We start from the raw sequence: 27,722 nt of genomic DNA, 5'->3' as shown, positions 1-27,722 counted from the left end.
TTACACATCACAAATTCATAAGCAGTACAGAAGCCACCGCAATACAGCTGGCTGGCTACGAGAGGCCTTAGCTGTGATGTATTGCAGCATGTAGGGTACGTGGAAGTCTTTCAACTGGCCTCACAGTTTCCTGTTTAGGGTTCTGTCTGCACAAATGGTAAAGGTCAGAGATTTGGATATAATGACGAGATACTCATGTCTCCACCCTAACACGCTGACTACACCATCCTCGTTGCGTGCGCTAGTGTTGCAAAAAATAAATGTACATGTTATTCAATCATTTCATCCAAACTGCTCGTGGGCGTCAACGAGCGTCTGCATGGCCAGGCGCTAAAATAGAACTAGATCTCCTTATTAGTTTTTAGGAGCATATACCCACGTGTGTGTGATTGAAAGATAAACTGAAGTTCACACTCCCGTCCAGTTGGTGGTGGTAATGCATCTTAAAGTTGGTTGCCAACTGCCATAAAAAGTCCACAGAAGAAGACTGAGGGAGGTGTGATTACTGGAAACTAACTAGGTTTCCCCTTTTATCTGTATATTAATTGTCGGAGAAGAGAACACACGATTTTGTTTCTCAAAATGGGTAAAAATTCTACAAATATCCACATAAAAGGACCTTGTACATTTCAGGTAAAATAACAAGCCAATGTGTATATCCCAATAAAAAATAGCTAGCAACCGCAAGCTAGTTAAATGACTTTGAATGTTTCATGTGTTTTGACCTGTCCCCAAATTAATATAGTTGGTTCCGTGTTCGTTTTGATGTTTCAACCTGCGTGTCCTGATTGCGTCTGGTGTGGATGGACGCATGCACGTGCCCGGTCTAGTCAGCATGTAACAACTGGATTGGTTGTACACAGAGCAGAATGGTGGGCTGTTATGCTCCTGCCTATTCCTCTCTTTGGATTGGTGGATACGTCTCGTTAATATTTTTTGAATATTCGATGAGGGGTGTTGACGTCAACCGTCTGTATTCAATGGAGATATATGCTATGCTACTAGCCCCATGTCATGAATATGCATAGATATCTCGAGACAACAACGATATAGTGTTTTTTCTCATAGTTGTCGGGATGTCACGTGTCCTACTTATATCAGTACATTTGTAACAACTTAAGCATTACGAAACTTCTATTCAAATACACCTCACGTAGCAGGTAAACCATTACGTTTTTTGTTGACCAAATTCGACCCTCACATTGACCTCCATATGAAAACAGATTTCTGGCCGAGTTATTCCTCTCGTGTGCCCTCTTCCTCTCTGTAAAGGTGCCTTGTGTCTCCGCCCTTTCTTTCCCATCAACCAATCAAATTCAAATTGCAGACGGGCCACTTGTGCTTTCTGCCTTTTCTTGCTCCTGCCCAAGGAATACAGGTATAGGTAGCTGTGTCCGGGACTGGTCTCGGGAGTAGTGGGTGTGTCAAAAGGACGGGGTGTGTCAAAAGCGCTCTGCCTATAGGACGCTCTTGATTGAACGGCTTTGTCTAGAAAGAGTTCACATTGGTCAATTCCAGACCGTTCTCTATCTGATGTTGAGGAGACTACTGACATGCGGCATTGTTTTGTAGCTAATATATTTCCTTTGCTTTTGCCTATTTCAAAGTCACTCACTGTCCAGAAAAACTGCATCACCATATTAGCATAAACAGTGGGTAACACTGTTACAATAGCTTTTTCCATGTGATAACCAACATACCAGTAGTTATCGCACACGCAGTGGCGACCCGTCAGTCAGGGTTTTGAGCCCCACATTTTTAGCTATTTAAAAAAAAAAACATTCTATATTCTTCATTCTTGAGTAATGCAGGTGTTTGAGCCTAGCTCAGTGTTTTCTGTGGTGGGGCAGCCAGCGGAAAATACGGAGGGTAGGTGTTGGTAATGTTCTCTAGTTGCGCCATGATTAGCTCAGTGTTCTGTCACTCGTGGGGACAGTATGTCACTGCCAAGTTTAAGGGTAGACCTCGAAAATTCAAGCCCCTTGGGTGCTGCCATAGAGTTACATTACAAGTGCCCAAGCAAGGTCATTGGCCATAGATAAAATGACGTCAAATCACATTATATCATTATCTACAGTAGCTTTGATTGGACTGAGCACGTCAACATCATACTTTCAAAATCTTAGCTAGCAGTCATCATCATGAATCAAGTCAACAATCTACTGGCAAATCCTTTTTAATCCTTGTTGTATGAAGAGAAATAATGAAGAGAAATTACAGATAAAAGGTATAGGTGCTCATCGGCCATTGGACATAAACATTAAGCAACAAGTTAGAAATCGCAAATTCAACAATGAGTGGTTTGGAAGTGACAGTGACAGTGGCTAACTGCAAGCATTGCAAAGCAATCACTAGCCTGCTATTCAGTGGAGTGGCTGTGTGGTTCCAAATCTGGGATGAAGTGTCTCTTTTCCAAGTTTGAAATGATAAACATTCTACATTGGCCATGCTGTCAATGAAGCATGATTTGTGCCGCAATCAAAACAACTGTTAGCTCGAAACAGCGAAAACTTGACTTCAGTGAGTTCAAGACAACTGGGAGTTTTGGAAAAAACAAGCTCCGACTGGGTAACACGTTTTGAACGGTCATCCAACTCAGAATTGTAAGTCGGGAACTCGGGCCCCTTTCTAGAGCTACGACCTGAAGATCAATGACGTCATCATTATTCAACCTTGTTTTTTTCCGAGTTCATAGTTGTCTTGAAAGCACCAAAAATCCAGAGGATGCCAGACTTTGATGACAAAATTTGCCCATGAACGACCGCTGTGCCACCTTCCTGTTCAAGTGAGCACAGCACAACAAGGTAAGTCCAGAAGTGTCTTGTATGCTGCTCCATAAATGATGTAATATGCCAGGGAGATATGTATAATGTAGCTAAGAAAGTAATAGTAAGTGTATGTTGTGTAATAAGCTGTTAGTAGTCCATGTGCCTCACACTAATAATTTAGTCTATTTACCCCTCTTAATTTTGACCTACTGTTCTGACTTGGTGGTGCACATGTAGCCAATAATGTTTTTTAGAGAAATGTAATCATCACATTTTGGAAGAGCTTTCATTGTCTGCTTATGTGCCTCCTTTATTTATCCTACGGTTCTGACTTGGTGTACCGGGAGAACACTTTATGAACGGCCCATTTTCTGAATTATGTCGCTGTACATTTCAAAAGTGCTAAACAAATAGTTATATTGACTACGTCCGTCCAAGCTTGCTCATCAATGTCTTAATCGAAATTACTGTTTGCATCTTAACAGTTTGTGAGCACAATTTGTCACCGTTAAAGTGCAATTCATGTATTGTTTAGTGTTGTGTTGTTTAGTGGCTTTGTTGGCATGCATCCCACTTTTTGTTTATTTTTTTGCCCCACCAAGATTTACATGCTAAAATCGCCACTGAGTACACGAATAGGTTGCCTAGAGCGGTGGACTGAATATAACATGCACACACACTCACCTTATATAGACAGTTTAATTATAAAATAAACGCATAAGAGCGCCTGGACTTGAACCAGGATCTCTAGTAGCACAGCTAAAACTGAGATGCAGTGCCTTAGACCACTGCGACACTCAGGAGGCCCCCTTTTCCAACAGTCTTGAAGGAGTTCCCACATATGCTGAGCACATGTTGGCTGCTTTTCCTTCACTCTGCGGTCCAACTCATCCCAAACCATCTCAATTGGGTTGAGATCGGGTGATTGTGGAGGCCAGGTCATCCGATGCAGCACTCCATCACTCTCCTTCTTGGTCAAATAGCCCTTACACAGCCTGGAGGTGTGTTGGGTCATTGTCCTGTTGAAAAACAAATTACAGTCCCACTAAGCGCAAACCAGATGGGATGGCGTATCGCTGCAGAATGCTGTGGTAGCCATGCTGGTTAAGTGTGCCTTGAATTCTAAATAATTCACCAACAGTGTCACCAGCAAAGCACCCCCACACCATCACACCTCCTCCTCCATGCTTCACGGTGGGAACCACACAATGCGAGATCATCCGTTCCCCTAATCTGATCTCACAAAGACACGGCGGTTGGAACCAAAAATCTCACATTTGGACTCTGTATCGTTCGTTCTCCTCCTTGTCTGAGGAGGAGCATGAATCGGACCAAAACGCAGCTTGGGTAGAATACATGTTTGATTTATTAAAGAAAGACGAAGACGGAAAAACTCTTAAACAACTACAAAATAACAAACTACGTAAACAGAACTGAACATGAGAACTTACAGACAACGAAGAACGCACGAACAGGAACAAACTAACAAACGAAACAGTCCCGTGTGGCACAAACACTGACACAGGAACACAATCACCCACAAACAAACGGTGTGAACAGCCTACCTTAATATGGTTCTCAATCAGAGGAAACGTCAAACACCTGCCCCTGATTGAGAACCATATCAGGCTAATTAAACATGAACCCAACATAGAAACACATAACATAGAATGCCCACCCAGCTCACGTCCTGACCAACTAAACAAAGACAAAACAAAGGAAAACAGGTCAGGAACGTGACAGACTCATCAGACCAAAGGACAGATTTCCATCGGTCTAATGTCCATTGCTCGTGTTTCTTGTTCCAAGCAAGTCTCTTCTTATTATTGGTGTCCTTTAGTAGTGGTTTCTTTGCAGCAATTCAACCACGAAGGCCTGATTCCTGCAGTCTCCTCTGAACATACCACTGCTGGCTTGCTTCTGAAGCTAAGCAGGGTTGGTCCTGGTCAGTCCCTGGATGGGAGACCAGATGCTGCTGGAAGTGGTGTTGGAGGGCCAGTAGGAGGCACTCTTTCCTCTGGTCTAAAAAATATCCCAATGCCCCAGGGCAGTGATTGGGGACACTGTCCTGTATAGGGTGCCGTCTTTCGGATGGGATGTTAAACGGGTGTCCTGACTCACTGAGGTCATTAAAGATCCCATGGCACTTATCGTAAGAGTAGGGGTGTTAACCCCGGTGTCCTGGCTAAATTCCCAATCTGGCCCTCAAACCATCATGGTCACCTAATAATCCCCAGTTTACAATTGGCTCATTCATCCCCCTCCTCTCCCCTGTAACTATTCCCCAGGTCGTTGCTGCAAATGAGAACGTGTTCTCAGTCAACTTACCTGGTAAAATAACGGTAAAATAAAAATAAAATAAAAAAAACAGTTGATGTTGAGATGTGTCTGTTACTTGAACTCTGTGAAGCATTTTTTTGGTTTGCAAGTTCTGAGGCTGGTAACTCTAATGAATTTATACGCTACAGCAGAGATAACTCCGGGTCTTCCTTTCCTGTGGCAGTCCTCGTGAGAGCCAGTTTCATCATAGGGCTTGATGGTTTTTGCGACTGCACTTGAAGAAACTTTCAAAGTTCTTAAAATGTTCCAGGATGACTGACCTTCATGTCTTAAAGTAATGATGGGTTATCGTTTCTCATTGCTTATTTGAGCTGTTCTTGCCATAATATGGACTTGGTCTTTTGACAAATAGGGCTATTTTTTGTATACCATCCCTACCTTGTCACAACACAAGTGATTGGCTCAAACGCATTAAAAAATCCACAAATTTACTTTTAACAAGGCACACCTGTTAATTGAAATGCATTCCAGGTGACTACTTCATAAAGCTGGTTGAGATAATGCCAAGAATGTTCAAAGCTGTCATCAAGGCAAAGGGTGGCTACTTTGAAGAATCTCAAATATAAAATGTATTTTGATTTGTCAAGTTTTTGTTACCTAGTTTTCCCGGTTCTGACCATTCTGCCTGCCCTGACCCTGAGCCTGCCTGCCCTCCTGTACCTGTCTAACTCTGACCTGAATACGAACCTCTGCCTGTTCTCAACCTGCCCTTTGCCTGGCCCGTGTTATAATAAATCATCTGAGAACTGTACTACCTGCCTCCTGTGTCCGCATCTGGGTCATATCCTGAGTCATGATATTGAATGAGTAGGTGTGTCCAAACCTTTGACTGGTACTGTATATATTTTTTCTTTAACCTTTTATTTTGACAGAGAAGACATATTGAGACCTAGGTTTTTTTCCAAATGTACCCTGTATAATTACAATATAGTTGTCGAAAGTGTGTCGAAAGCGTTCCACAGGGATACTGGTCCATGTTTACTCCAATGCTTCCCACAGTTGTGTCAAGTTTGCTGAATGTCCTTATAATGTGAAATAATTGCATAATAGTTTATCAACATTTAAAGCTAAAAGGTCAGCCTCATTGCTTTTAAAAGGTTTGAGAGTGGTTGTATTAATTTGGGATCTATCGCATCCCACAACTGTCCCAGCGTATGTTCGGAATATTTATTTCTTGCACAGAAGGACAAGTTGACCAATAGAATAGGTCAATTTTTGTACCATGGGGATAATTGATTTACATAGGCTAGTCTGTTGCTGTTTGTCAGGCCTACTCATCTTATTGGCTGAAGGAAAGTAGGCTAAATGTGGACAGTTCTAACATATTCAATATCGCCTTGGAATTCGATAACCGGGATGCACACAGCTGTGTCTGTTTCGATTCACTTGTAGCCTACTTCTACTGAATTTTATTTTTTATTTAACCTTTATTTAACTAGGCAAGTCAGTTAAGAAAAAAGTATTATTTACAATGACGGCGCCGCCCTATGGGACTCCCAATCACGGCCAGATGTGATACAGCCTAAATGCCTGTGAGACGGACCCGATCACATGACAGGCATTAGCTACATCTGTGAGAGCCATGTGAGTGAGAGGTACTTCAGAGGAAGGCAGCAATTATAAGGGAATTATAACTAGCCTATTAAACTCAGCCCAAGGGGACAATGGCCACTTTGGCCACAAAAGGCATGGATTTTTAGGGGGCATTACAACGACACAAGGGGGATGCTGCCGGGAAATTTGAGGCCTGGTGAGAATATTATCAAGTGCTCGTTAAATTGTGAATGAGAGACTGATGAAGTGTGTGCAGCTTGTGACTTTTTTCAAATCATCATTGTTGTCCCATCATGCAGCCTTAGAATGTATTAAACATCAAAACATATAGCCCGACGTTTGTATCACAACTAAAGTTGCATAAATAACTCTAAGTGAAGCATAGAGGACCAGTTTCTTTCTTCACCGCTCAACACAGAATAGTCGCATTGTCACCCCCTGACCTTAGTATTCTATGTTTTCTGTATTATTTTGGTCAGGTCAAGGTGTGACGAGGGTGGATATTATTGTTTTGTATTGTCTAGGGTTTTTGTATGTCTAGGTGTGTGTGTGTAGTCTAGGCATATGTAGGTCTATGGTGGCCTGGATTGGTTCCCAATCAAAGGCAGCTGTTTATCGTTGTCTCTGATTGGGGATCCTATCTATGTTGCCATTTTCCAGTTTGGGTTGTGGGTTATTGTCTATGTGATGTTGCATGTCTGCACTCGTGTCTATTAGTGTTCACGGTCGTTTTGTATAGTTTGTTCAGTCTTCTTCTTTATTAAAAGGAAGATGTATATGGTCTGCTTCGTATGACGAACGTGACACGCATGTGCACGCTTCCTTTTTTTCTGCTAAATGAACTAGTGTAGCCCACAGCCATATGGCATAGCTATATCATGGATAACATAAGGACAACTCAGAGTATGCTATTCTATTCTTCTGAAATAGACTACATTTTCTTCATATCATGTTTCTTTAGAGCGATCTAAAATAAATATGGATTTATTGTAATGGTGTAGGCTATATGACATGGATTTATTAGACTTTTTAAAATGTAGATGTTGTAAAGGTCTGCATTAGTGGCTTGTAGGCTATGTGTGGAAACCAGGCAATGCTAAACATGTTTTTGCTAATTAACGGCCAATTACTATGAGGCCGGCAGTTATTTGCTTAAAAATCACTGGTTGACAAAATTTCATGACCTTCACAGCCCTATGCCTGGCAACTGCTACCATACCCCGTTCAAAGGCACTTAAATCCTTTGTCTTGCCCATTCACCCTCTGAATGGCACATCTGTCGCAATGTGTTGTGTGACAAAAACTGCACATTTTAGAGTGGCCTCTTATTGTCTCCAGCACAAGGTGCACCTGTGTAATGATCATGATGTTTAATCAGCTTCTTGATATGCCACACCTGTCAGGTGGATGGATTATCTTGGATGGATAATCCCTGTTTACTAACAGGGAGGTAAACAAATATGTGCACAAAATCTGAGAGAAATACGCTTTTTGTGCGGATGGAACATTTCTGGCATCTTTTATTTCAGCTCATGAAAGATGGGACCAAAACTCTTTAGATGTTGCGTTTATATTTTTGTTCAGTGTAGATACATGTAGCTTCTCTTCTGTCATTATCTATTGCCCTAGCAGACTAAATAAACCCTTGCTAACCAGAATAATGTCATAAATTATAGAATGAATGCTTCAATCTAGTTGATATCGGTAAAGTTTTCTCTGTCATCTCTGCTTCTTTCACGGAGCAAAGACATTTAGAGACAGGGGAGAAAATGCCACTTTAAAAAACTGGAAAGATTTTCTGTGCAAAATTTCAAAATTACATTAGTTTGACCAGTTGTAAGGAAGTAAAAAGCTGTGAAAATGACCCAACATGTTTCTGACACGATTTCAGTTAGGATTGGATACATATTTTTTGGGGATGAAATACTATTCCTTTTATATAATGCCGATAAAGATAGCACTTCTACAGAAAGCATTTATCTGCGTATTCACAAGATGCTAAAATAAATAAATCATATTTCTCCACTCCTGTTCCTTAGTCAAAATGTAACTTTGATGTATAATTTTACTGCAGGATAATATTAAGGATATGTGAGATGTTATAGACCTACAGTAAGTGTTCAGATTTCAGTTTCCATTTACAGTGCCTGTCACGCCCTGACCTTAGAGAGCCTTTTTATTTCTCTATTTGGTTTGGTCAGGGTGTGATTTGGGTGGGCATTCTAGTTTTCTATTTCTTTGTTGGCCTGGTATGGTTCCCAATCAGAGGCAGCTGTCTATCCATAACGCTGATTGGGAATCATACTTAGGCAGCCTGTTTTCCACCCTAGTTTGTGGTATGTTGTTTTTTGCACAGTAGCTGTTTATCCCTGCAGAACGGTACTTTTGTTTTTTCCACTTTGTTGTTTTTGGTGTTCATTCTAATAAAGTATGATGAACACTTTCCACGCTGCACTTTGGTCTCATTCCGACGACGGACGTAACAGTGCCTTACAAAAGTATTCATTCCCTTTGGCGTTTTTCCTATTTTGTTGCATTACAACCTGGAATTTAAATTGATTTTTATTTGGATTTTATGTAGACATACACAAAATAGTCCAAATTGGTGAAGTGAAATGTAAAAAATTATTTGTTGAAATTTATTTTTATAAACGGAAAAGTGGTGCGTGCATATGTATTCATCCCCTTTGCTTTGAAGCCCCTAAATAAGATCTGGTGCAACCAAATACCTTCAGAAGTCACATAATTAGTTAAATAAAGTCCACCTGTGTGCAATCTCAGTGTCACATGATCTGTCACATGATCTCAGTAAATATACACCTGTTCTGAAAGGCCCCAGAATCTGCAACACCACTAAGTAAGGGGCACCACCAAGCAAGGGTCACCATGAAGACCAAGGAGCTCTCCAAACAGGTCAGGGACAAAGTTGTGGAGAAGTACAGATCAGGGCTGGGTTATAAAAAAATATCCTAAACTTTGATCATCCCACAGAGCACCATTAAATCCATTATAAAAAAGTGGAAAGAATATGGCACCACAACAAACCTGCCAAGAGAGGGCCACCCCCCAAAACTTACGGACCAGGCAAGGGGGGTATTAATCAGAGCCCACAAAGAGACCAAAGATAACACTAAAGGTGCTGCAAAGCTCCACAGCGGAGATTGGAGTATCTGTCCATAGGACCACTTTAAGCCGTACACTCCACAGAGCTGAGCTTTACGGAAGAGTGGCCACAAAAAAGCCATTGCTTAAAGAAAAAAATAAGCAAACACGTTTGGTGTTCGTCAAAATGCATGTGGGAGACTCCCCAAACATATGGAAGAAGGTACTCTGGTCAGATGAGACTAAAATTAAGCTTTTTGGCCATCAAGGAAAACGCTAAGTCTGGAGCAAACCCAACACCTCTCATCACCCTGAGAACACCATCCCCACAGTGAAGCATGGTGGTGGCAGCAGCATCATGCTGTTGGGATGTTTTTCCATCGGCAGGGACTGGGAAACTGGTCAGGATTTAAGGAATGATGGATGACGCTAAATACAGGGAAATTCTTGAGGGAATACTTTTTCAATCTTCCAGAGATTTGAGACTGGAACGGATGTTCACCTTCCAGCAGGACAATGACCCTAAGCATACTGCTAAAGCAACACTTGAGTGGTTTAAGGGGAAACATTTAAATGTCTTGGAATGGCCTAGTCATTCCCAGACTTTAATCCAATTGAGAATCTGTGGTATGACTTAAAGATTGTTGTACACCAGTGGAACGGACATCCCATCCAGCAGTTTTGTCTTGAAGAATGGGCAAAAGTCCCAGTGGCTAGATGTGCCAAGCTTATAGAGACATACCACAAGAGACTTGCAGCTGTAACAAAGTATTGACTTAGGGGAGGGGGTGAATAGTTATGCACGCTCAAGTTTTCCGTTTTTTTTTGTCTTATATCTTGTTTGTTCCACAATAAAAAATATTTAGCATCTTTAAAGTGGTAGGCATGTTGTGTAAATCAAATGATACAAACCCCCAATAAATCGATTTTAATTCCAGGTTGTAAGGCAACAAAATGGGAAAAATGCCAAGGGGGTGAATACTTTCACAAGCCACTGTAACCCATCTGAACAGTAGGCTAACGTTCCCTTGATGTGCCATAGGCCTATTTAAAGTCTCTGTCTTGTAACTGTCTAATTTGTATAGCGCTTCACAATCATCATACATAACATACAGTGACAAGAAAAAGTATGTGAAACCTTTGGAATTACCTGGATTTCTGCATAAATTGGATATTATCCTACACCACCACAACAGTAGACAAACAAACACAGGCTGCTTAAATTATTAACACACAAACAATTACACATTTTAATGTCTTTATTTAACACACTATGTGAACATTCACAGTGAAGGGTTGGAAAGTATGTAAACAATTGGATTTTATAACTGGTTGACCCTCCTTTGGCAGCAATAACCTCAACCAAACATTTTCTGTAGTTGCGGATCAGACCTGCACAACGGTCAGGAGGAATTTTGGACCGTTCCTCTTAACAAAACTGTTTCAGTTCAGCAATATTCTTGGGATGTCTGGTGTGAACCGTTCTCAAATTGGGATGAGGTCAGAACTCTGACTGGGCCTCTCCAGAAGTCACATTTCCTTCTCTTGAAGCAATTTTTTTGTTGATTTACTTCTGTGTTTTGGGTCATTGTCCTGTTGCATCACCCAGCTTCTTTTGAGCTTCAATTGGCCACCTGATTGCCTTACATTCTCCTGCAAAATGTCTTGATAAACTAGGGAATTCATTTTTCTGTCGATGATAGCAAGCTGTCCAGGCCCTGAGGCAGCAAAGCAGACCCAAACCATGATGCTCCCTTCACCATACTTTACAGTTGGGATGAGGTTTAGATGTTGGTGTGCTGTGCCTTTTTTTCTCCACACATAGTGTTGTGTGTTCCTTCCAAACAACTGAAATTTAGATTAATCTGTCCACAGAATATTTTGCCAGTAGCACTGTAGAACATCCAGACTGGCTTCCCTTGGCATGCATGCCACTGGGTCTACTTTAACCATTTCACCAAATCTTTGCCAAACATTACTTTTCTGGCCCTCTCTTCTTCATTTGCAACTCTCCATTTAGCAGCTCTTCTCTTATTGAATTAAACTCTGACATTTTCCCTTTTCCCTCTGTGGATCAACGTTAACTTTTTCTGCCTGTCCCCAAAAGCATTTGGCAATTTGCATGTAGGCTATTTGTTAGGCCCTAAAGTTTAGGTTAGGCCCTAAAGTTTATGTTTATGCACTAATGCCAAAATAATAAATGAAAAAAATGACATGTAGCCGATAGATATAAATTGCACAATAATTATACAGCCTCTGTGTCTGTGGATACTTTCCCCTTAATGTATTTTTCATGTCAGCCAGGCCCATCTTTTCCATGAAACACCATTTACTTCAATCTCTAGTTGAGTAAAATAAGTAGTTTTGTTTAGATCACAAGAAAATCTTAACAAATTAGCAAAGAAATCTGAATGTTCATCATAAAGTGGGGACAATTAGTTTCCCTGGCTGTTATATGGTTTATAATTAGAAATGCTAAAACAGTAAATGAATAGATGACATTCACTGCTATAAACCTGTCTCCAATATGATCACATAGTTTACACAGACCCACGGCGGACCTTTGACAAATACATCTCCGTGTGAAAAGTCATCCCATGGTCTGTTTTTTTAACGAGCTCAATGTATTCCAAACACTGGTGGTAACCAGATGATCCCGATAATTTAGGTAGTAAACAATGCCCACCTCTGATATGTTCTATTGCGTACTCTCTGGGACTCTTTGTTGTTTTCTTGTATACTACTCAAAGATATTTGACTAAGTCAAATACGAAATGAACTGCAATACACTGGGGTCAAATATATTAGCATAACTAAGCTACACAGAACCCCGGCGGACGCATAGTAAAATGAGAGGCTATTCTCCATGTAAAACCTGTCCCAGTCACTGAAGTACACTAAGGTCCCAGTGCAATATTCCTAGCACTGCCCATTGTGGCGTGGCATACATAGAGCTCTAAGAAATATATGTATTGGACTATCTATCATACATATACAGCTAGTTCATTTGTTTGTTAGGTCTAAATACAAGGACAAAATTGTTACCACTTAAAATCTTGATAATGATTATAATCATGTTCCTGCCTAAACAGTCACCTTTTTTATAGTATTTTCTTTAAAAACAAGGCAATATTTCTAGCAACTAAATTAAATTTCCCATTATTTATGAATAAGTATATCTTCCTAGTCTCTAGACAAATGTTAATGCTTTGATATCATGAAATTGTCAATGATCAATGATGGGAGTAATTATTTGCAATGCATTGACACACTAGAGAGCGCTGCAGCCTTGTCTAAACCTGGAGCCATGTGGCCGTTCCACAAATGTATCCAGAGATATTAGAGAAAAGAGATAGAAATCCCATTGGGAGAAGAATAGAGGAACGTATAACGCCCCACCCAGCAGACTGTTGACTAATCAGATGCACGTTGTCATGCTGCGTCACGCCGTTGCTAAGCTAATTCTTCATTCTCAAATTCGGGGGGGTCGTAAATTCAGAGCATTGTCAGATTGTCCGTTCGTTTCGCTCACCGGACGCTCCAGACAAAGAGTAGGGTTGATTTTAGCATTCTGACCTCACAACGGCAGTCAAGCACCCAAGCTTACTGGCTAAAGTTGGCTAGCAACTTCCATATACAAATGAGAGAACACCTCACTGACCATTTTACTTGCCCAAGCAAAGCTGGTTATGATGTTTTCATGTTATCTATGGAGTTGGTGACTGTTGGCAACAATTTAATTACGTTTCGCCAACATTTAATGACACTGGTCATATTCAACTGGTGTTGAGCATTCGCAAATGAATCAGTTATTCTGCGCTCTGGCACACCCAGACGAGTGCGCATTGAAATCGTAGTAGATAACCAGAGTGAATTTACGAACGCACCCCGTCGGAATTAGGAAAATCGAACATTTTCTACTTGCTTATTCGTTTAACGCGGCACGTGTATAATTACAATGCTTTCGCATGTCCGAGTAATCGTTTTCTAGTTTCGACTAGCATGTGGACGCGGCATAAATCGAGAAACCTGCCTATTTCCCTCGAAAGCATGTCATGTCACGATTCCACAGCCACACGATATTACAGAGAACAAGTTAATTATCTCACATCTCGGAAAATACTTGCAGTTTTATTTGAAACTGTATTTAACTAGGCAAGTCAGTGAAGAACACATTCTTATTTACAATGACGGCCTACCAAAAGGCCTCCTATATAAATATAGGACAAAACACATAACGACGAGAGACAACATTACATAAAGAGAGACCTAAGACAACATATTGTACTTATTGTTCACGAAATGCATGCTAATAGTGTGTTGTTTTTGAGCTAGCGCCCAATTGACTCCTATTAACTTGTTGTAGGAGAGCTCTCCTTGTTCCAGAATAACCCATAATGCACCGGGTGAATGGTGACGTATGTGTAACGTATACAATGGGCGTTAATACGATTCCAATGGAGTTTCCCATCTCTTCAAAAGTATATTTGGTTTATCCAAATTATGTTCGTTTCCGGGTGCACTTTCTATCGCAATCCGGTTTCTTGCGGTTCGGAATAAGGACCGGGGGCGGTTCTACAAGAAAGCCCCAAAACCCGAACTCCAACAGGTTTTTCAAGCGAATTTTTAGGTGGTCTTCACTCCGATTACATATGCCACGGGCCCCAGTGTGGGTGCATTGCACCGCGCTCAACGGTGGCGCGATTCTGACTGAGTTAGCATGCTCCAACCGGCTGTAGCGATTAGTCAATATCCCATAGTTAGGGGTGAGTTGTAAAACCCAACTTCTCTATTGGACTTTTCCGTTCAATTCCTCCCCATCCACCCTGCAGGAAGATTGTTGCATTGGGACGGCCATAACAAGAAGAGTGTATTCTGGTAGGAACCCAGTTTCGGATTCGGGATTTAAGGCCCACAAGGGGGTTGGGGGTTTAAACCACAATAATTTGATCCCTAAACCCCCCATGCCTGGCATTTCGGTCAGTGTTTTGGTCAATTTTAATAAAAATGTTTGCCTTTTATTTTATATAAATAGTGCCAGTTCCTGAATTTCGCTTTCTACCTAAACACTACTTTTTCATTCTCCTCCCAGACGTCTTAACACTAGCAGTATCTGACGGCCCCTCGTCTCCCCTCATCAACCTCCGTGCGCAGCGCACTGCACTGTGGTCATCTCTCGCGGTGGAAAATATCAGATAACAGGAACCCCCTTACTCGGACAAAGTGAGGCTCCAACAAGAGGACGGTGATCTGTGTTCCCTTTCCAAGTAGCAAACGAGCTCTGTGGCAATCGAATCCTCAAAACAGACCGGGCTCCGGTGCTCGCCATGCCCGGCCCGGCGGCCGGCAGTAAATCTCGGGTGTACGCCGATGTCAATACTTTGAAGAGCAGGGAATATTGGGACTACGAAACACACGTGCCTAACTGGAGGTAAAGTGTTTTATTCTTTTGCCGGGATGGAATTTCTAAACGTCATAATGCATTATTTAGTATTTTATTGCCAAATGCTTGATCAAATATTTGATCTCCATATATGTTTTCTATTTTAGCTTTTGTTTTTTGTCCGTCATAGTTTAATGCTGCAGGCTATTCATATTTGCTCTCCACTCAACACGATGTACAGGCAGCTCCCACAATAGAATCTTCGGCTACTACCATGGATTATCATTATGGTCGAATGAGTGGCCATATATTGTCCCATTGCATTGGTTCTGTGTGGGCGGGTGCAATATCAGACTAGATAGCTAGCTATCATAATTAATACATAATACGAACGTATTTTGAAGACTATATTTGGAAAATAATGTATTTTGGAGATTTAGTTTGGTTAACAAGGTTTTGTTGGGAACGTTCATGGCTGAGTAAATGAGTCTGCGCGTAGTACATTCAGATTGGCGTGGGATGGGAAAATCATCAATCTGAGATCGAGCAGGCCTTGCTGGCAGCTGACGCCGAGGCAGCACCAAATGATGCTTGTGAATCGTACAACAGTAGATACCTAGTTTCCCAGATTTCATAAAACTTTACATAGCCAGATCACATTTTCATTCCTTTAAATGGCATATATAGATTTTTCTTTCAGATCTAGCTAATTTTGTTACATTTACCCAAGCTGTTAATGAGACACAACCTTTTAATTACTTAATTAAATGTCTGTACAGTTGCAGCACTTTATTGAATATTCACTAGATCTTGAATTTAATCTGTTTCCATTAGACCACTAGTTTTAATATATTCAGTTCGATGCGCAAAATAGGGTTGTCCCAGCACCATTGGTCTTATTCATTAGTATAATCAAGGGCCCTCAAAAAGATGGATACTCGGAATGTCCCCTCTCTATGGCTGAAATGTCACTCTCGCTTTCATTGACTGGGAAAATGAGTCTTGTTTATAAAATATTCACCCTCTTTCCATCTAGGCCTATTCTATACCTCGAGTGTTGTGATGGGAAGGAAGGATGTGGAATAAAATGTTGACTAATCTGTTTTCTCATTTACATTTTTTTAATTTATTTTTATTTAACAATTATTTAACTAGGAAAGTCAGTTAAGAACACATTTTTACTTACAATGATGGCCTACCAGAAGGTAAAGGCAGCCTGCGGAGGCTGGGATTTTAGCTTTTGGCTGGGATTTTTAGCTTTTTCCCAGCCTCCAGCCTGCGGAGGCTGGGATTAAAAAAAATAAAATTATATATATATATATATATATATATATATATATATATATATATATATATAGGACAAAACACACATCACGGCAAGATAGACACCACAACACTACATAAAGAGAGACCTAAAATAACAACAACAGCATGGTAGCAGCACAACATGACAACAACATGGCAGCAGCACAACATGACAACAACATGGCAGCAGCACAACATGACAACGACATGGCAGCAGCACAACATAGTAGCAGCACAAAACATGGTACAAACATTATTAGGCACAGACAACAGCACAAAGGGCAAGAAGGTAGAGACAACAATTACATCACGCGAAGCAGCCACAACTGTCAGTAAGAAATCAAATGTTATTTGTCACATGCGCCGAATACAACTGATGTAGACCTTACAGTGAAATGCTTATTTACAAGCCCTTAACCAACAATGCAGTTTTAAGAAAAATAAGTTAAGTAAAAAATAAGAATAAAAGTAACAAATAATTAGAGCAGCAGTAAAGTAACAGTAGTGAGGCTATATACAGGGAGCACCGGCACAGTCAGTCGATGTGCGGGGGCAACGGTTAGTTGAGGTAATTGAGGTAATATGTACATGTAGGTAGACAAAGTGACTATGCATAGATAATAACAGAGAGTAGCAGCAGTGTAAAAGAGGGGGGGGGCAATGCAAATAGTCTGGGTAGCCATTTGATTAACTGTTCAGGAGTCTTATGGCTTGGGGGTAGAAGCTGTTGAGAAGTCTTTTGGACCTAGCCTTGGACCGAGAGTGTACATGATTGAGTCTTTTGAATGAAGAGATGGAGATAAACACTCAAACTGGACTGTTTTTGCAGTTCGTTCCAGTCGCTAGCTGCAGCGAACTGAAAAGAGGAGCGACCCAGGGATGTGTGTGCATTGGGGACCTTTAACAGAATGTGACTGGCAGAATGGGTGTTGTATGTGGAGGATGAGAGCTGCAGTAAGTATCTCAGATAGGGGGGAGCGAGGCTTATGAGGGTTTTATAAATAAGCATCAACCAGTGGGTCTTGCGACGGGTATGCAGAGATGACCAGTTTACAGAGGAGTATAGACTGCAGTGATGTGTCCTATAAGGAGTATTGGTGGCAAATCTGATGGCTGAATGGCAAAGAACATCTAGCCACTCGAGAGCACCCTTGCCTGCCGATCTATAAATGAAGTCTCCATAATCTAGCATGGGTAGGATGGTCATCTGAATGAGGGTTAGTTTGGCAGCTGGGGTGAAAGAGGAGCGATTACGATAGAGGAAACCAAGTCTAGATTTAATCTTAGCCTGCAGCTTTCATATGTGCTGACTAATCTCTTTTCCATCTTCCCTCTAGTAACCAGGAAGACTACCAGTTGGTGCGGAAGCTTGGCAGAGGGAAGTACAGTGAGGTCTTTGAGGCCATCAACAATAATGAGAAGGTGGTTGTCAAGATCCTCAAGGTAAGTTGCATAAGGCCTGCTTTGCTCTTCTGAATGCTCCAGCAGTGATGAAAGAGTGGTCTGTTTTATTTAAACCTATACAGTGGAGTCCAATATGATTTGCACCCTTGATAAAGATGATCGAAAAAATACTGTATAAAATAAATAATACAAATACTGAGCGTTATTGTATGCTCAAAAAAATTGGGAAATTATATATATAAATAATTTAGTTTAACAAGTAATAAAAAAACATCTAAATAAGATAGAGGTCAAAATTATTGGCAATCCCATAAAATATTTTAGAAAAAAGGCTGTGTCATTATCTTCGCAAAAAGAGAGTGCTACAGTATTGAAAACAGGGGTGCCAATAATTTTGAGTCCTATCTTTTTACAAATATTTTTTTATATTACTTGTTAAAATGTCTTTCTCTGTATTAGTATAAAAGTATATAATTTCCCTTTTTATTTTAGCATACAATATAGCTTCCCTCTAGTAACCAGGAGGAAAGACTACCACTTGGTGCGGAAGCTTGGCAGAGGGAAGTAAAGTGCGGTGCTAAAAAAAAATAAAAAAATACAGTTGCTCAGAGAAAGACAATTTGTTTAACAAGTAATACAAAACATTCTAAAAGAGATAGGGCTCAAAATTATTAGCACCCCTGTTTTCAATACAGAGCACTCTCCCTCTTGAGAGGATAACGACCCTGAGCCTTTTTCTAAAATGTTTTATCAGATTGCCAATCATTTTGACTCCTATCTTTTGATGTTTTTGTTATTACTTGTTTAACAACATCTATTTCTCTGAGCAATTGCATTAGTATAAATAATATAATTTTGGATTTATTTTGAGCATACAATATAGCTCAGTATTTGTCTTATTTTAGACAGTCTTTTTTTGCTCATCTTTATCAAGGTTGCCAATAATTATGGACCCCACTGTACCACATCACATTGTCCAAGTAATATTCAGACAGGATAACAGAGGGAAATATGGTGACATGGGAGGAAAAGTCGAGGGAGGAAAAGTGGACATCTTGCTGATGCTGTCACTATTACAACTGTTGTTAATGAGATCACATCCTGCACAATCAAATGTTTAGGCTACATCCTGGTTTAATTGGATGTCTCTGCTATTATAATCCTAATTAGCCTGTCAAGAAGAAGAAAATCAAGCGTGAAATCAAGATCCTGGAGAATTTGCGAGGTGGAGCCAACATTATTCGATTGGTGGACACAGTGAAAGACCCTGTTGTATGTTACAGCTCTACTTTCTTCTAGCTATGGGATAGTTCTTAGTCACCTGAGATCAGATTTGTTTACATTGTAAATCAATTTTGTCAGTGTTCCTATACATATAATGGCTGTTGAATTGAAGGTTCGTTGTTGTCAGTATACCTTTTATGCTTGCAAAGTGAACAAATGTTATCCTCACAAAATTAAGATTTGGCTAATGAAGGGGAAAGACCACACCTTATCAACATTTTTACAGTTACAGTTGACGTCCTTTCTAATATCAGAACATTTTACTTATTGTGAATGCGTTTGATATTATTTTAGTGATGTTCACTTTAAACTGTTTGAAAGTTTTGCGAACTAGTCATCTTACTCACAGATTAAGTCTTAAGCTAATTAACTGACAGATGATCTGAAAGCAGGTAGATGATCTGGTTCTTGCATGGCAGCCTTGATATTAACTGTACGTGGGGATACAGGACTCAGTCTTTTTTACATTTTGTCAGGGTTATTTTGAGAATAATGTTTATGGATGCAAGGAAGATACCCAACCGATAACATTACCTCCTCAAATAATTGCTTACATGCAATTCTTCATCACCTATTCACTATGCTGCTGCCTACAATAACAGAACTGGGAATTATGATAATGGAAATTACTGAGGTTACATTGACATGGCTTATCTTTAATTACAAAATGATTGCAATTGCAACCGGGACCAAAATGGGATGTGATTGCTATTATATTCTTTTATGTTTAATCTATGTTGATGTGCTTCTGCTGTGTGGTGGGTGTTAAGCCACTTGTTGCTCTACCTTTCCCTCGCAGTATACATTTTAAGTCGGAAGTTTACACACACTTAGGTTGGAGTCATTAAAACTCGTTTTTCAACCACTCCACATATTTCTTGTTAACAAACTATAGTTTTGGTAAGTCGGTTAGGACATCTACTTTGTGCATGACACAAGTCATTTTTCCAACAATTGTTTACTGACAGATTATTTCACTTATAATTCACTGTATCACAATTCCAGTGGGTCAGAAGTTTACATACACTAAGTTGACTGTGCCTTTGAAAATTCCAGAAAATTATGTCATGGCATTAGAAGCTTCTGATAGGCTAATTTACATCATTTGAGTCAATTGGAGGTGTAGCTGTGGATGTATTTAAAGGCCTACCTTCAATCCCAGTGCCTCTTTGCTTGACATCATGAGAAAATCAAAATAAATCAGCCAAGACCTCAGAAATTATTATAGACCTCCACAAGTCTGGTTCATCCTTGGGATCAATTTCCAAATGGCTGAAGGTACCACGTTCATCTGTACAAACAATAGCACGCAAGTATAAATACCATGGGACCACGCAGCCGTCATACCGCTCAGGAAGGAGCCGCGTTCTGTCTCCTAGAGAGGAGCGTACTTTGGTGCAAAAAGTGCAAATCAATCCCAGAACAACAGCAAAGGACCCTGTGAAGATGCTGGAGGAAACAGGTACAAAAGTATCTAACTCCACAGTAAAATGAGTCCTAAATCGACATAACCTGAAAGGCTGCTCAGCAAGGAAGAGGCCACTGCTCCAAAGCCACCATAAAAATGCCAGACTACGGTTTGCAACTGCACATGGGGGCAAAGATCGTACTTTTTGGAGAAATGTCTTCTGGTCTGATGAAACAAAAATAGAACTGTTTGGCCATAATGACCATCGTTGTGTTTGGAGGAAAAAGGGGGAGGCTTGCAAGCCGAAGAACACCATCCCAACCGTGAAGCACAGGGAGGGCAGCATCATGTTGTGTGGGTGCTTTGTTGCAGGAGGGACTGGTGCACTTCACAAAATAGATAGCATCATGAGCAAGGAAAATTATATGGATATATTGAAGCAACATCTCAAGACTTCAGTCAGGATGTTAAAGCTTGGTCGCAAATGGGTCTTCCAAATGGACAATGACCCCAAGCACACTTCCAAAGTTGTGGCAAAATGGCTTAAGGACAAAATGGCTTAAGGACATTCTCCTATAGAGAATTATTGGGCAGAACTGAAAAAGCGTGTGCGAGCAAGGAGGCCTACAAACCTGATTCAGTTACACCAGCTCTGTCAGGAGGAATGGGCCAAAATTCACCCAACTTATTGTGGGAAGCTTGTGGCAGGCTACCCAAAACGTTTGATCCAAGTTAAACAATTGAAAGGCAATGCTACCAAATACTAATTGAGTGTATGTAAACTTCTGATCCACTCTGAATATGATGAAATAAATAAAAGCTGAAATAAATCACTCTACTTTTATTCTGACATTTCACATTCTTAAAATAGTGGTGATCTTAACTGATCTAAAACAGGGATTTTTTACTATGATTAAATGTCAGAAATTGTGAAAAACTGAGTTTAAATGTATTTGGCTAAGGTGTATGTAAACTTCCGACTTCAACTGTATATGGCTCATAGCGTAATGTCATTTTCACTGTTTGCTTTATCAATTAATGTGATTTGAATATTTCCACCTTTTCTCAGATTTTTTCCTCTATTTGTCCTCTCTCTCAAACCTCTCTACAGTCCCGAACGCCTGCGCTTGTCTTTGAATGCATCAATAACACAGATTTTAAGGTAGAATCATCTCTAGGCATGGGGTTTCACTGGTATGGGATGGTGTAATGAGTGGGAATCGTGATCATTTCACCCATAATGCTTTTTTAATAGCCTATTAGGCTATACCGTTTCAGATACCACGTTGGTAGCAATGACTTATTGCATTGTTCAGAGAATTTTTATCTATTTTTATCTATATGTCTGTCCTGTCTGTCTGTCTTTTTTTGGTTGGTTGAAAGTGTTTAGGTAAATTGTGTTTGTTTCATCATGGATGCATGCATCACATACTTTCTTTCTGCAAATTAAATCTAAAACTTTATTTTCTTCTCTGCCCAGGAGCTCTACCAGAAGTTAACAGATTTTGATATCCGTTTTTACATGTATGAACTACTTAAGGTGAGCCTTACAGTTTGACCCTGTGTGTTTTCACATCCTAGTCCTAACTTCACACCTTCCTAACTGTGGGGTTAGTTTGTGGTGTCTAGCCAATATGTCTCTGTCTCTGACATGATTTGCGTCTTTGTGGTCTCAGGCTCTGGACTACTGCCACAGTATGGGGATAATGCACCGTGATGTCAAGCCCCACAATGTGATGATTGACCACCAGATGAGGAAGGTAGGGGGAGCTCTTCACCTTTCTTATGAGATGTTGGGTCCTTAGAAAGCTCTAGGAGTTGGATGTTGTGAATGATGTCTTGTCCAAAAGTTATTCTCTTAAGCTGTTTGAAAAGTCGACAATGCTTACAGAAATGTGTCAGAGATTTGTTTTGAAGTGACTTCAATCATTTCTCCACCATTATAATGGGTGTTGAACTCTTTTAGTCTTTATCAAATACAATATTATTATGGCATCAGATTGCATAAGGACACAAACAGGACTGCAAAAATGATGAGGCTTTTTCCAGTAGCAATTTCCCTCACACTTGTATCCCTTGTATTGTAATGTGGCGCGGTTTGTATTGTAATGTGGCGCGGTTTGTATTGTAATGTAGAGCGGTTTGTATTGTAATGTGGCGCGGTTTGTATTGTAATGTGGCGCGGTTTGTATTGTAATGTAGAGCGGTTTGTATTGTAATGTAGAGCGGTTTGTATTGTAATGTGGCGCGGTTTGTATTGTAATGTGGCGCGGTTTGTATTGTAATGTGGCGCGGTTTGTATTGTAATATAGAGCGGTTTGTATTGTAACGTGGCGCGGTTTGTATTGTAACGTGGCGCGGTTTGTATTGTAACGTGGCGCGGTTTGTATTGTAACCTGGCGCGGTTTGTATTGTAACGTGGCGCGGTTTGTATTGTAACACGGCGCGGTATGTATTGTAATGTAGAGCGGTTTGTAATGTAGCGCGGTTTGTATTGTAATGTGGCGCGGTTTGTATTGTAATGTGGCGCGGTTTGTATTGTAATGTGGCGCGGTTTGTATTGTAATGCGGCGCGGTTTGTATTGTAATGCGGCGCGGTTTGTATTGTAATGCGGCGCGGTTTGTATTGTAATGCGGCGCGGTTTGTATTGTAACGCGGCGCGGTTTGTAATGTAACGCGGCGCGGTTTGTAATGTAACGCGGCGCGGTTTGTAATGTAGCGCAGCGCGGTTTGTAATGTAACGTAGCGCGGTTTGTATTGTAATGCGGCGCGGTATGTATTTGTGCTGCAGCTACGTCTAATAGACTGGGGCGCGGTTTGTATTGTAATGCGGCGCGGTTTGTAATGTAACGTAGCGCCGTTTGTATTGTGGCGCGGTTTGTATTGTAATGCAGCGCGGTTTGTATTGTAACGCGGCGCGGTTTGTAATGTAACGTGGCGCGGTTTGTAATGTAACGTAGCGCGGTTTGTATTGTAACGTAGCGCGGTTTGTATTGTAATGCGGCGCGGTTTGTATTGTAACGCGGCGCGGTTTGTATTGTAACGTAGCGCGGTTTGTATTGTAATGCGGCGCGGTTTGTATTGTAACGCGGCGCGGTTTGTATTGTAACGCGGCGCGGTTTGTATTGTAACGCGGCGCGGTTTGTATTGTAACGCAACGCGGTTTGGTATTGTAACGCGGCACGGTTTGTATTGTAATGTAGCGCGGTTTGTATTGTAATGCGGCGCGGTATGTATTTGTGCTGCAGCTACGTCTAATAGACTGGGGCCTTGCAGAGTTCTACCATCCTGCACAGGAATACAACGTCAGAGTAGCGTCTCGCTACTTTAAGGGACCTGAGTTACTGGTGGATTACCAGGTAAATCGCCAGCACATGCAAGCAAACACACAGACACAATTGCTGATTCTATACATTTGCCATGTTATTGTGTACCGTATGTGTACATGGAAGTCATGTTATTGTGTACCGATTTAATTGTTATTGGTAACTGTATGTATATTGATGTATGGCAGTAACTGATGCATTCTGTGTTTTCCTGTCAGATGTACGACTACAGTTTGGACATGTGGAGTCTTGGCTGCATGCTGGCCAGTATGATCTTTCAGAAAGAGCCCTTCTTCCATGGCCAGGACAATTATGACCAGGTATCCCACTAACTATAACCACTCAACAGACGTTCCCTTTCTATTGTCACCACCAAACTTTAGTCTCACTACAACCCAACTTATTCAACCCAATGCTACTACTAACTTGTGTAATCTCAACCTCTCTCATAGTATGATAACACTGACTCAGTGTTTCCCCTATATTTATTTAGCAACGGCGGGCAACTACTGTTAAATCGTTGCCGCCACTCCAATATTTTATTTTATTTCTTATTTTTAGAAAATAAGTTTTGGGATGGTAAACCGTTTCAGTGTAGACTTTAAACCAGATATAACAACTAGACAGGCATTGGGCTCCCATTGATACATTTTCTCTCAGCCCCATGACAATGTGTAGAATTGCAGGAAAGTAACTTTGACACCGCTCCGTAAAAGAATCCTAGGGGAAAAACTGACTGCTACAATCTATTAGAGTAGATAACACATTCACTACCTGATGATAACATGTACTAACCAAATTAGCTTGTACATGGAAAAATATTCCCTAAGACAAACCCAAACACTTGTGTGAAATTGTCACTGTTATCATTTCAGCTGGTCCGAATTGCCAAAGTCCTGGGGACAGAGGAACTTTTTGGTTACCTGCGCAAATACCACATTGAACTGGACCCACGCTTCAAGGACCTTCTTGGCCAGTGAGTACCAAAAGGGAGTGCCGTTGAGACATGGAAAAAAGGGTTACTCCTGGTATTTACCTGGTAATGAGGAAGCATTTGAATTAGTTGTAGGATATCAATTATTTCAACATGCCCCACTACAAGTTTGATTCTATTAGTGATATATTTAATCAATAAGGCACAAGGAGATGTGGTATATGGCCAATATACCACAGCTAAGAGCTGTTCTTATGCATGACACAATCTTTAATAGCTGCCAGACAGTGGCCCACTAGTTCTGAAAAGGAAACATAATTTCCCAGGCGACGATAATGTACAGTGCCTTTAGAAAGTATTCATACCCCTTGACTTATTTCACATTTTGTTGTGTTACAGCCTGAATTCAAAATGAATACAATAAAATAAAAATCTCACCCATCTACACACAATACCCCATAATGACAACGTAAAAACATGTTTCTTGGAATGTTTGCAAATTTATTGAAAATTACACAATTGGCCCAGCGTCGTCCGGATTTGGCCATTGTAAATAAGAATTTGTTCTTAACTGACTTGCCTAGTTAAATAGAAAATCAAATGTTAATATTTTTTATTATCAATTATTACAAATGACCTAGACTAACCTGTACACCTGCACATTGACTCGGTACCGGTTCCCCCTGTATATAGCCTCATTATTGTTATTTTATTAGTATTATGCACAGGCTTCCTAATTTTCACTCTTTAGGTTAGTATTGTGGAGTAACTACAATGTTGTTGATCCATCCTCAGTTTTCTTATCACAACCATTCAAATCTGTAAGCGTTTTAAAATCACCATTGGCTTCATGTTGAAATCCCCTTTTTTTTTTTACACATCTACCAATCGGTGCCCTTTGTGAGGCTTTGAAAAACCTCCCTGGTCTTTGTGGTTAAATTTGTGCTTGAAATTCATTACTCGATTGAGGGACCTTACAGATATTTTAATGTGTGGGGTACAGAGATGGGGTAATCATTCAAAAATCATGTTAACCACTATTATTGAACACGGAATGAGTCCATGCAACTTATAATGCTATTTGTTAAGCACTTTCTTTACTCCCACACTTATTTAGGATTGCCATAACCAAGGGGTTGAATACTTATTGCCTCAAGACATTTCAGCTTTTCATTTTGTATTAATTTCTAAAATGTTCTACAAACTAAATTCCACTTTGACAATATGGGGTATTGTATGTAGATCAGTAACACAAAATCTCAATTCAATCAATTTTAAATTGGGGCTGTAACACAAAAAATGTGGAAAAAGTAAAGGGGTGTGAATACTTTCTGAAGGCACTCTGTGACTGGAGCTATTAAAGTTGGCTCTCTGTCATCGTCGTCGTCCCCCAGACAGAGGCGGAAACGCTGGGAGCAATTTGTCCAGACCGAGAACCAGCACCTGGTTAGCCCTGAGGCTCTGGACCTGCTGGATAAGCTGCTGCGCTACGACCATCAGCAGAGACTGACGGCCACAGAGGCCATGGAGCATCCCTACTTCTGTGAGTAGCTCAACCTGAACCACGCCTGCTGACTACATAGTGGATAGTGGAGTGTCAGTTATTGTGCATTGATGAAAGGTGATGTGATCTTTAACATGTTGACTCCTCTACACAGATCCTGTGCTGAAGGAACAGTCTCTCTCTAATGCGGATGGCAATATGGTGTCCAGTGGATCCACTACGGCTCGATGAAAGCAGGTGTGAGAGAATCACAAACACTTGTTCTAAATTGTTCCATTGTTTTAAATTATTCTAAGGCTGTACGAATTTGATTTACTGTATAACAGATGCCCCATTTCTCCAAAAATAAATAATAATAATTACAGCGATTTAATTTGATTCTCATTAATATATATATATATTTTTTTCAACGATTCCTTTTGACAGATCGTATGAGTCACTTCGCCATTGTAGTGGTTGGGATTCGGTTCAATCCCGGTGAATTGAATCATGAGAATCAAAAACAAATCAGTTATACTGTAAATCAAATTTGTAGGGCCTAATGCTCTGTGTTAAAGTTTCTATTTAAAACTTTTAAAATAAAATCCCTTTAATATTCTATAAAATGAATGCTCATAAACAGTATAATTTCTCTTCCCTTTTTGTCTTTCAGAAGAACATTTGTTACCTCGACTTTTTAGCCCTTTGTGGCAGAAACTTCTTCAAGTGTACAGTGAAAATTGATCAGAGCGACACCAGACACACACACCCCTTCTCTTTGTCAGTCTGAGGTTGACTTGCCCCAGTTACATGTCAAGCAGCCAGACCAATGAGCTTGGTGTCTCACTGCTGCCCCTGTCCTGCTCTGCCTCCTCCTCTTATCACGAGGTAAACAGAAAATGTTCAAAGACAAGAAAAAAGGATCCTTCCCTGTCATTACCCCCCCCTTTGGCCCCCCTCCCTCGTTTAACTAAGCATGGAGAATGAAAAGGAACGTGAGCCTGCCCCCCCCCCCCCCCTCCTTTGTCAGGCTGTCTGTTCAGTGTTCAGCCACTTGGCAGGCCTATGCTCAGCCTCCACACACTGTAGTACCAAAGTGTTATGGTGGACCTTTTCTCTGCTCTAGGTAGAATGATGATATTAATAAAAAATAATATTTTTTTTATATTAATGTGTTTGTGTCATGAATTGGTCATATTTCGCCATAGCATATTGTTATTCATACTGTCTTACAGTGTATTTGAAAGGGGTAATTCATCAGACAGAACTACAAATACTACCTGTATCAGGTGGTCAAAGAACAGTTGTCATCAATGTCATTAATAGCTGAGGAAGGTGACAAATGTGACAATAGCTGAGGAAGTTGCCACCACAACCGTTAATGGGCTTGGCTTCAAGATGTGCACAACCTAGATATGGCCATTATGTTT

General features: G+C 40.6%; 1 protein-coding gene across 8 annotated transcripts; it reads left to right on the top strand.

Annotated features, from left to right (window-relative positions):
- Nucleotides 1-14,199: 14,199 nt before the first annotated feature.
- On the top strand, nt 14,200-27,459 carry csnk2a2b (casein kinase 2, alpha prime polypeptide b). Of its 8 annotated transcripts, none has more exons than XM_055934438.1 (13): nt 14,201-14,642; nt 14,857-15,195; nt 17,790-17,895; nt 19,027-19,128; nt 21,618-21,710; nt 22,029-22,088; nt 22,225-22,308; nt 23,798-23,908; nt 24,094-24,195; nt 24,751-24,851; nt 26,147-26,352; nt 26,468-26,550; nt 26,966-27,459. In XM_055934438.1, exons 2-12 carry the CDS (start codon nt 15,092-15,094, stop codon nt 26,542-26,544), a joined length of 1,146 nt encoding a protein of 381 aa, XP_055790413.1. In that variant the 5' UTR covers nt 14,201-14,642; nt 14,857-15,091; the 3' UTR covers nt 26,545-26,550; nt 26,966-27,459. The 8 variants fall into 8 exon arrangements, with proteins under 8 accessions (XP_055790418.1, XP_055790419.1, XP_055790413.1 ...); XM_055934437.1 differs by having other exon boundaries at nt 14,201-14,743; XM_055934439.1 differs by having other exon boundaries at nt 14,203-15,195; nt 21,660-21,710.
- The last annotated feature ends 263 nt before the right edge of the window (nt 27,460-27,722 follow it).

The sequence above is a fragment of the Salvelinus fontinalis genome, chromosome 9, assembly GCF_029448725.1.
Source record: "Salvelinus fontinalis isolate EN_2023a chromosome 9, ASM2944872v1, whole genome shotgun sequence".
NCBI lineage: Eukaryota > Metazoa > Chordata > Actinopteri > Salmoniformes > Salmonidae > Salvelinus > Salvelinus fontinalis.
This window is presented reverse-complemented; position numbering and strand designations above follow the sequence as displayed.

What these genes read in the sequence shown, in the direction of transcription:
- csnk2a2b (XM_055934438.1), top strand. Translation starts at nt 15,092, where the DNA reads ATGCCCGGCCCGGCGGCCGGCAGTAAATCTCGGGTGTACGCCGATGTC. An exon ending in TTGACCACCAGATGAGGAAG is followed by an intron (nt 22,309 to 23,797) that starts GTAGGGGGAGCT and finishes TTTGTGCTGCAG; the next exon opens with CTACGTCTAATAGACTGGGG. An exon ending in CATGGAGCATCCCTACTTCT is followed by an intron (nt 26,353 to 26,467) that starts GTGAGTAGCTCA and finishes TCCTCTACACAG; the next exon opens with ATCCTGTGCTGAAGGAACAG.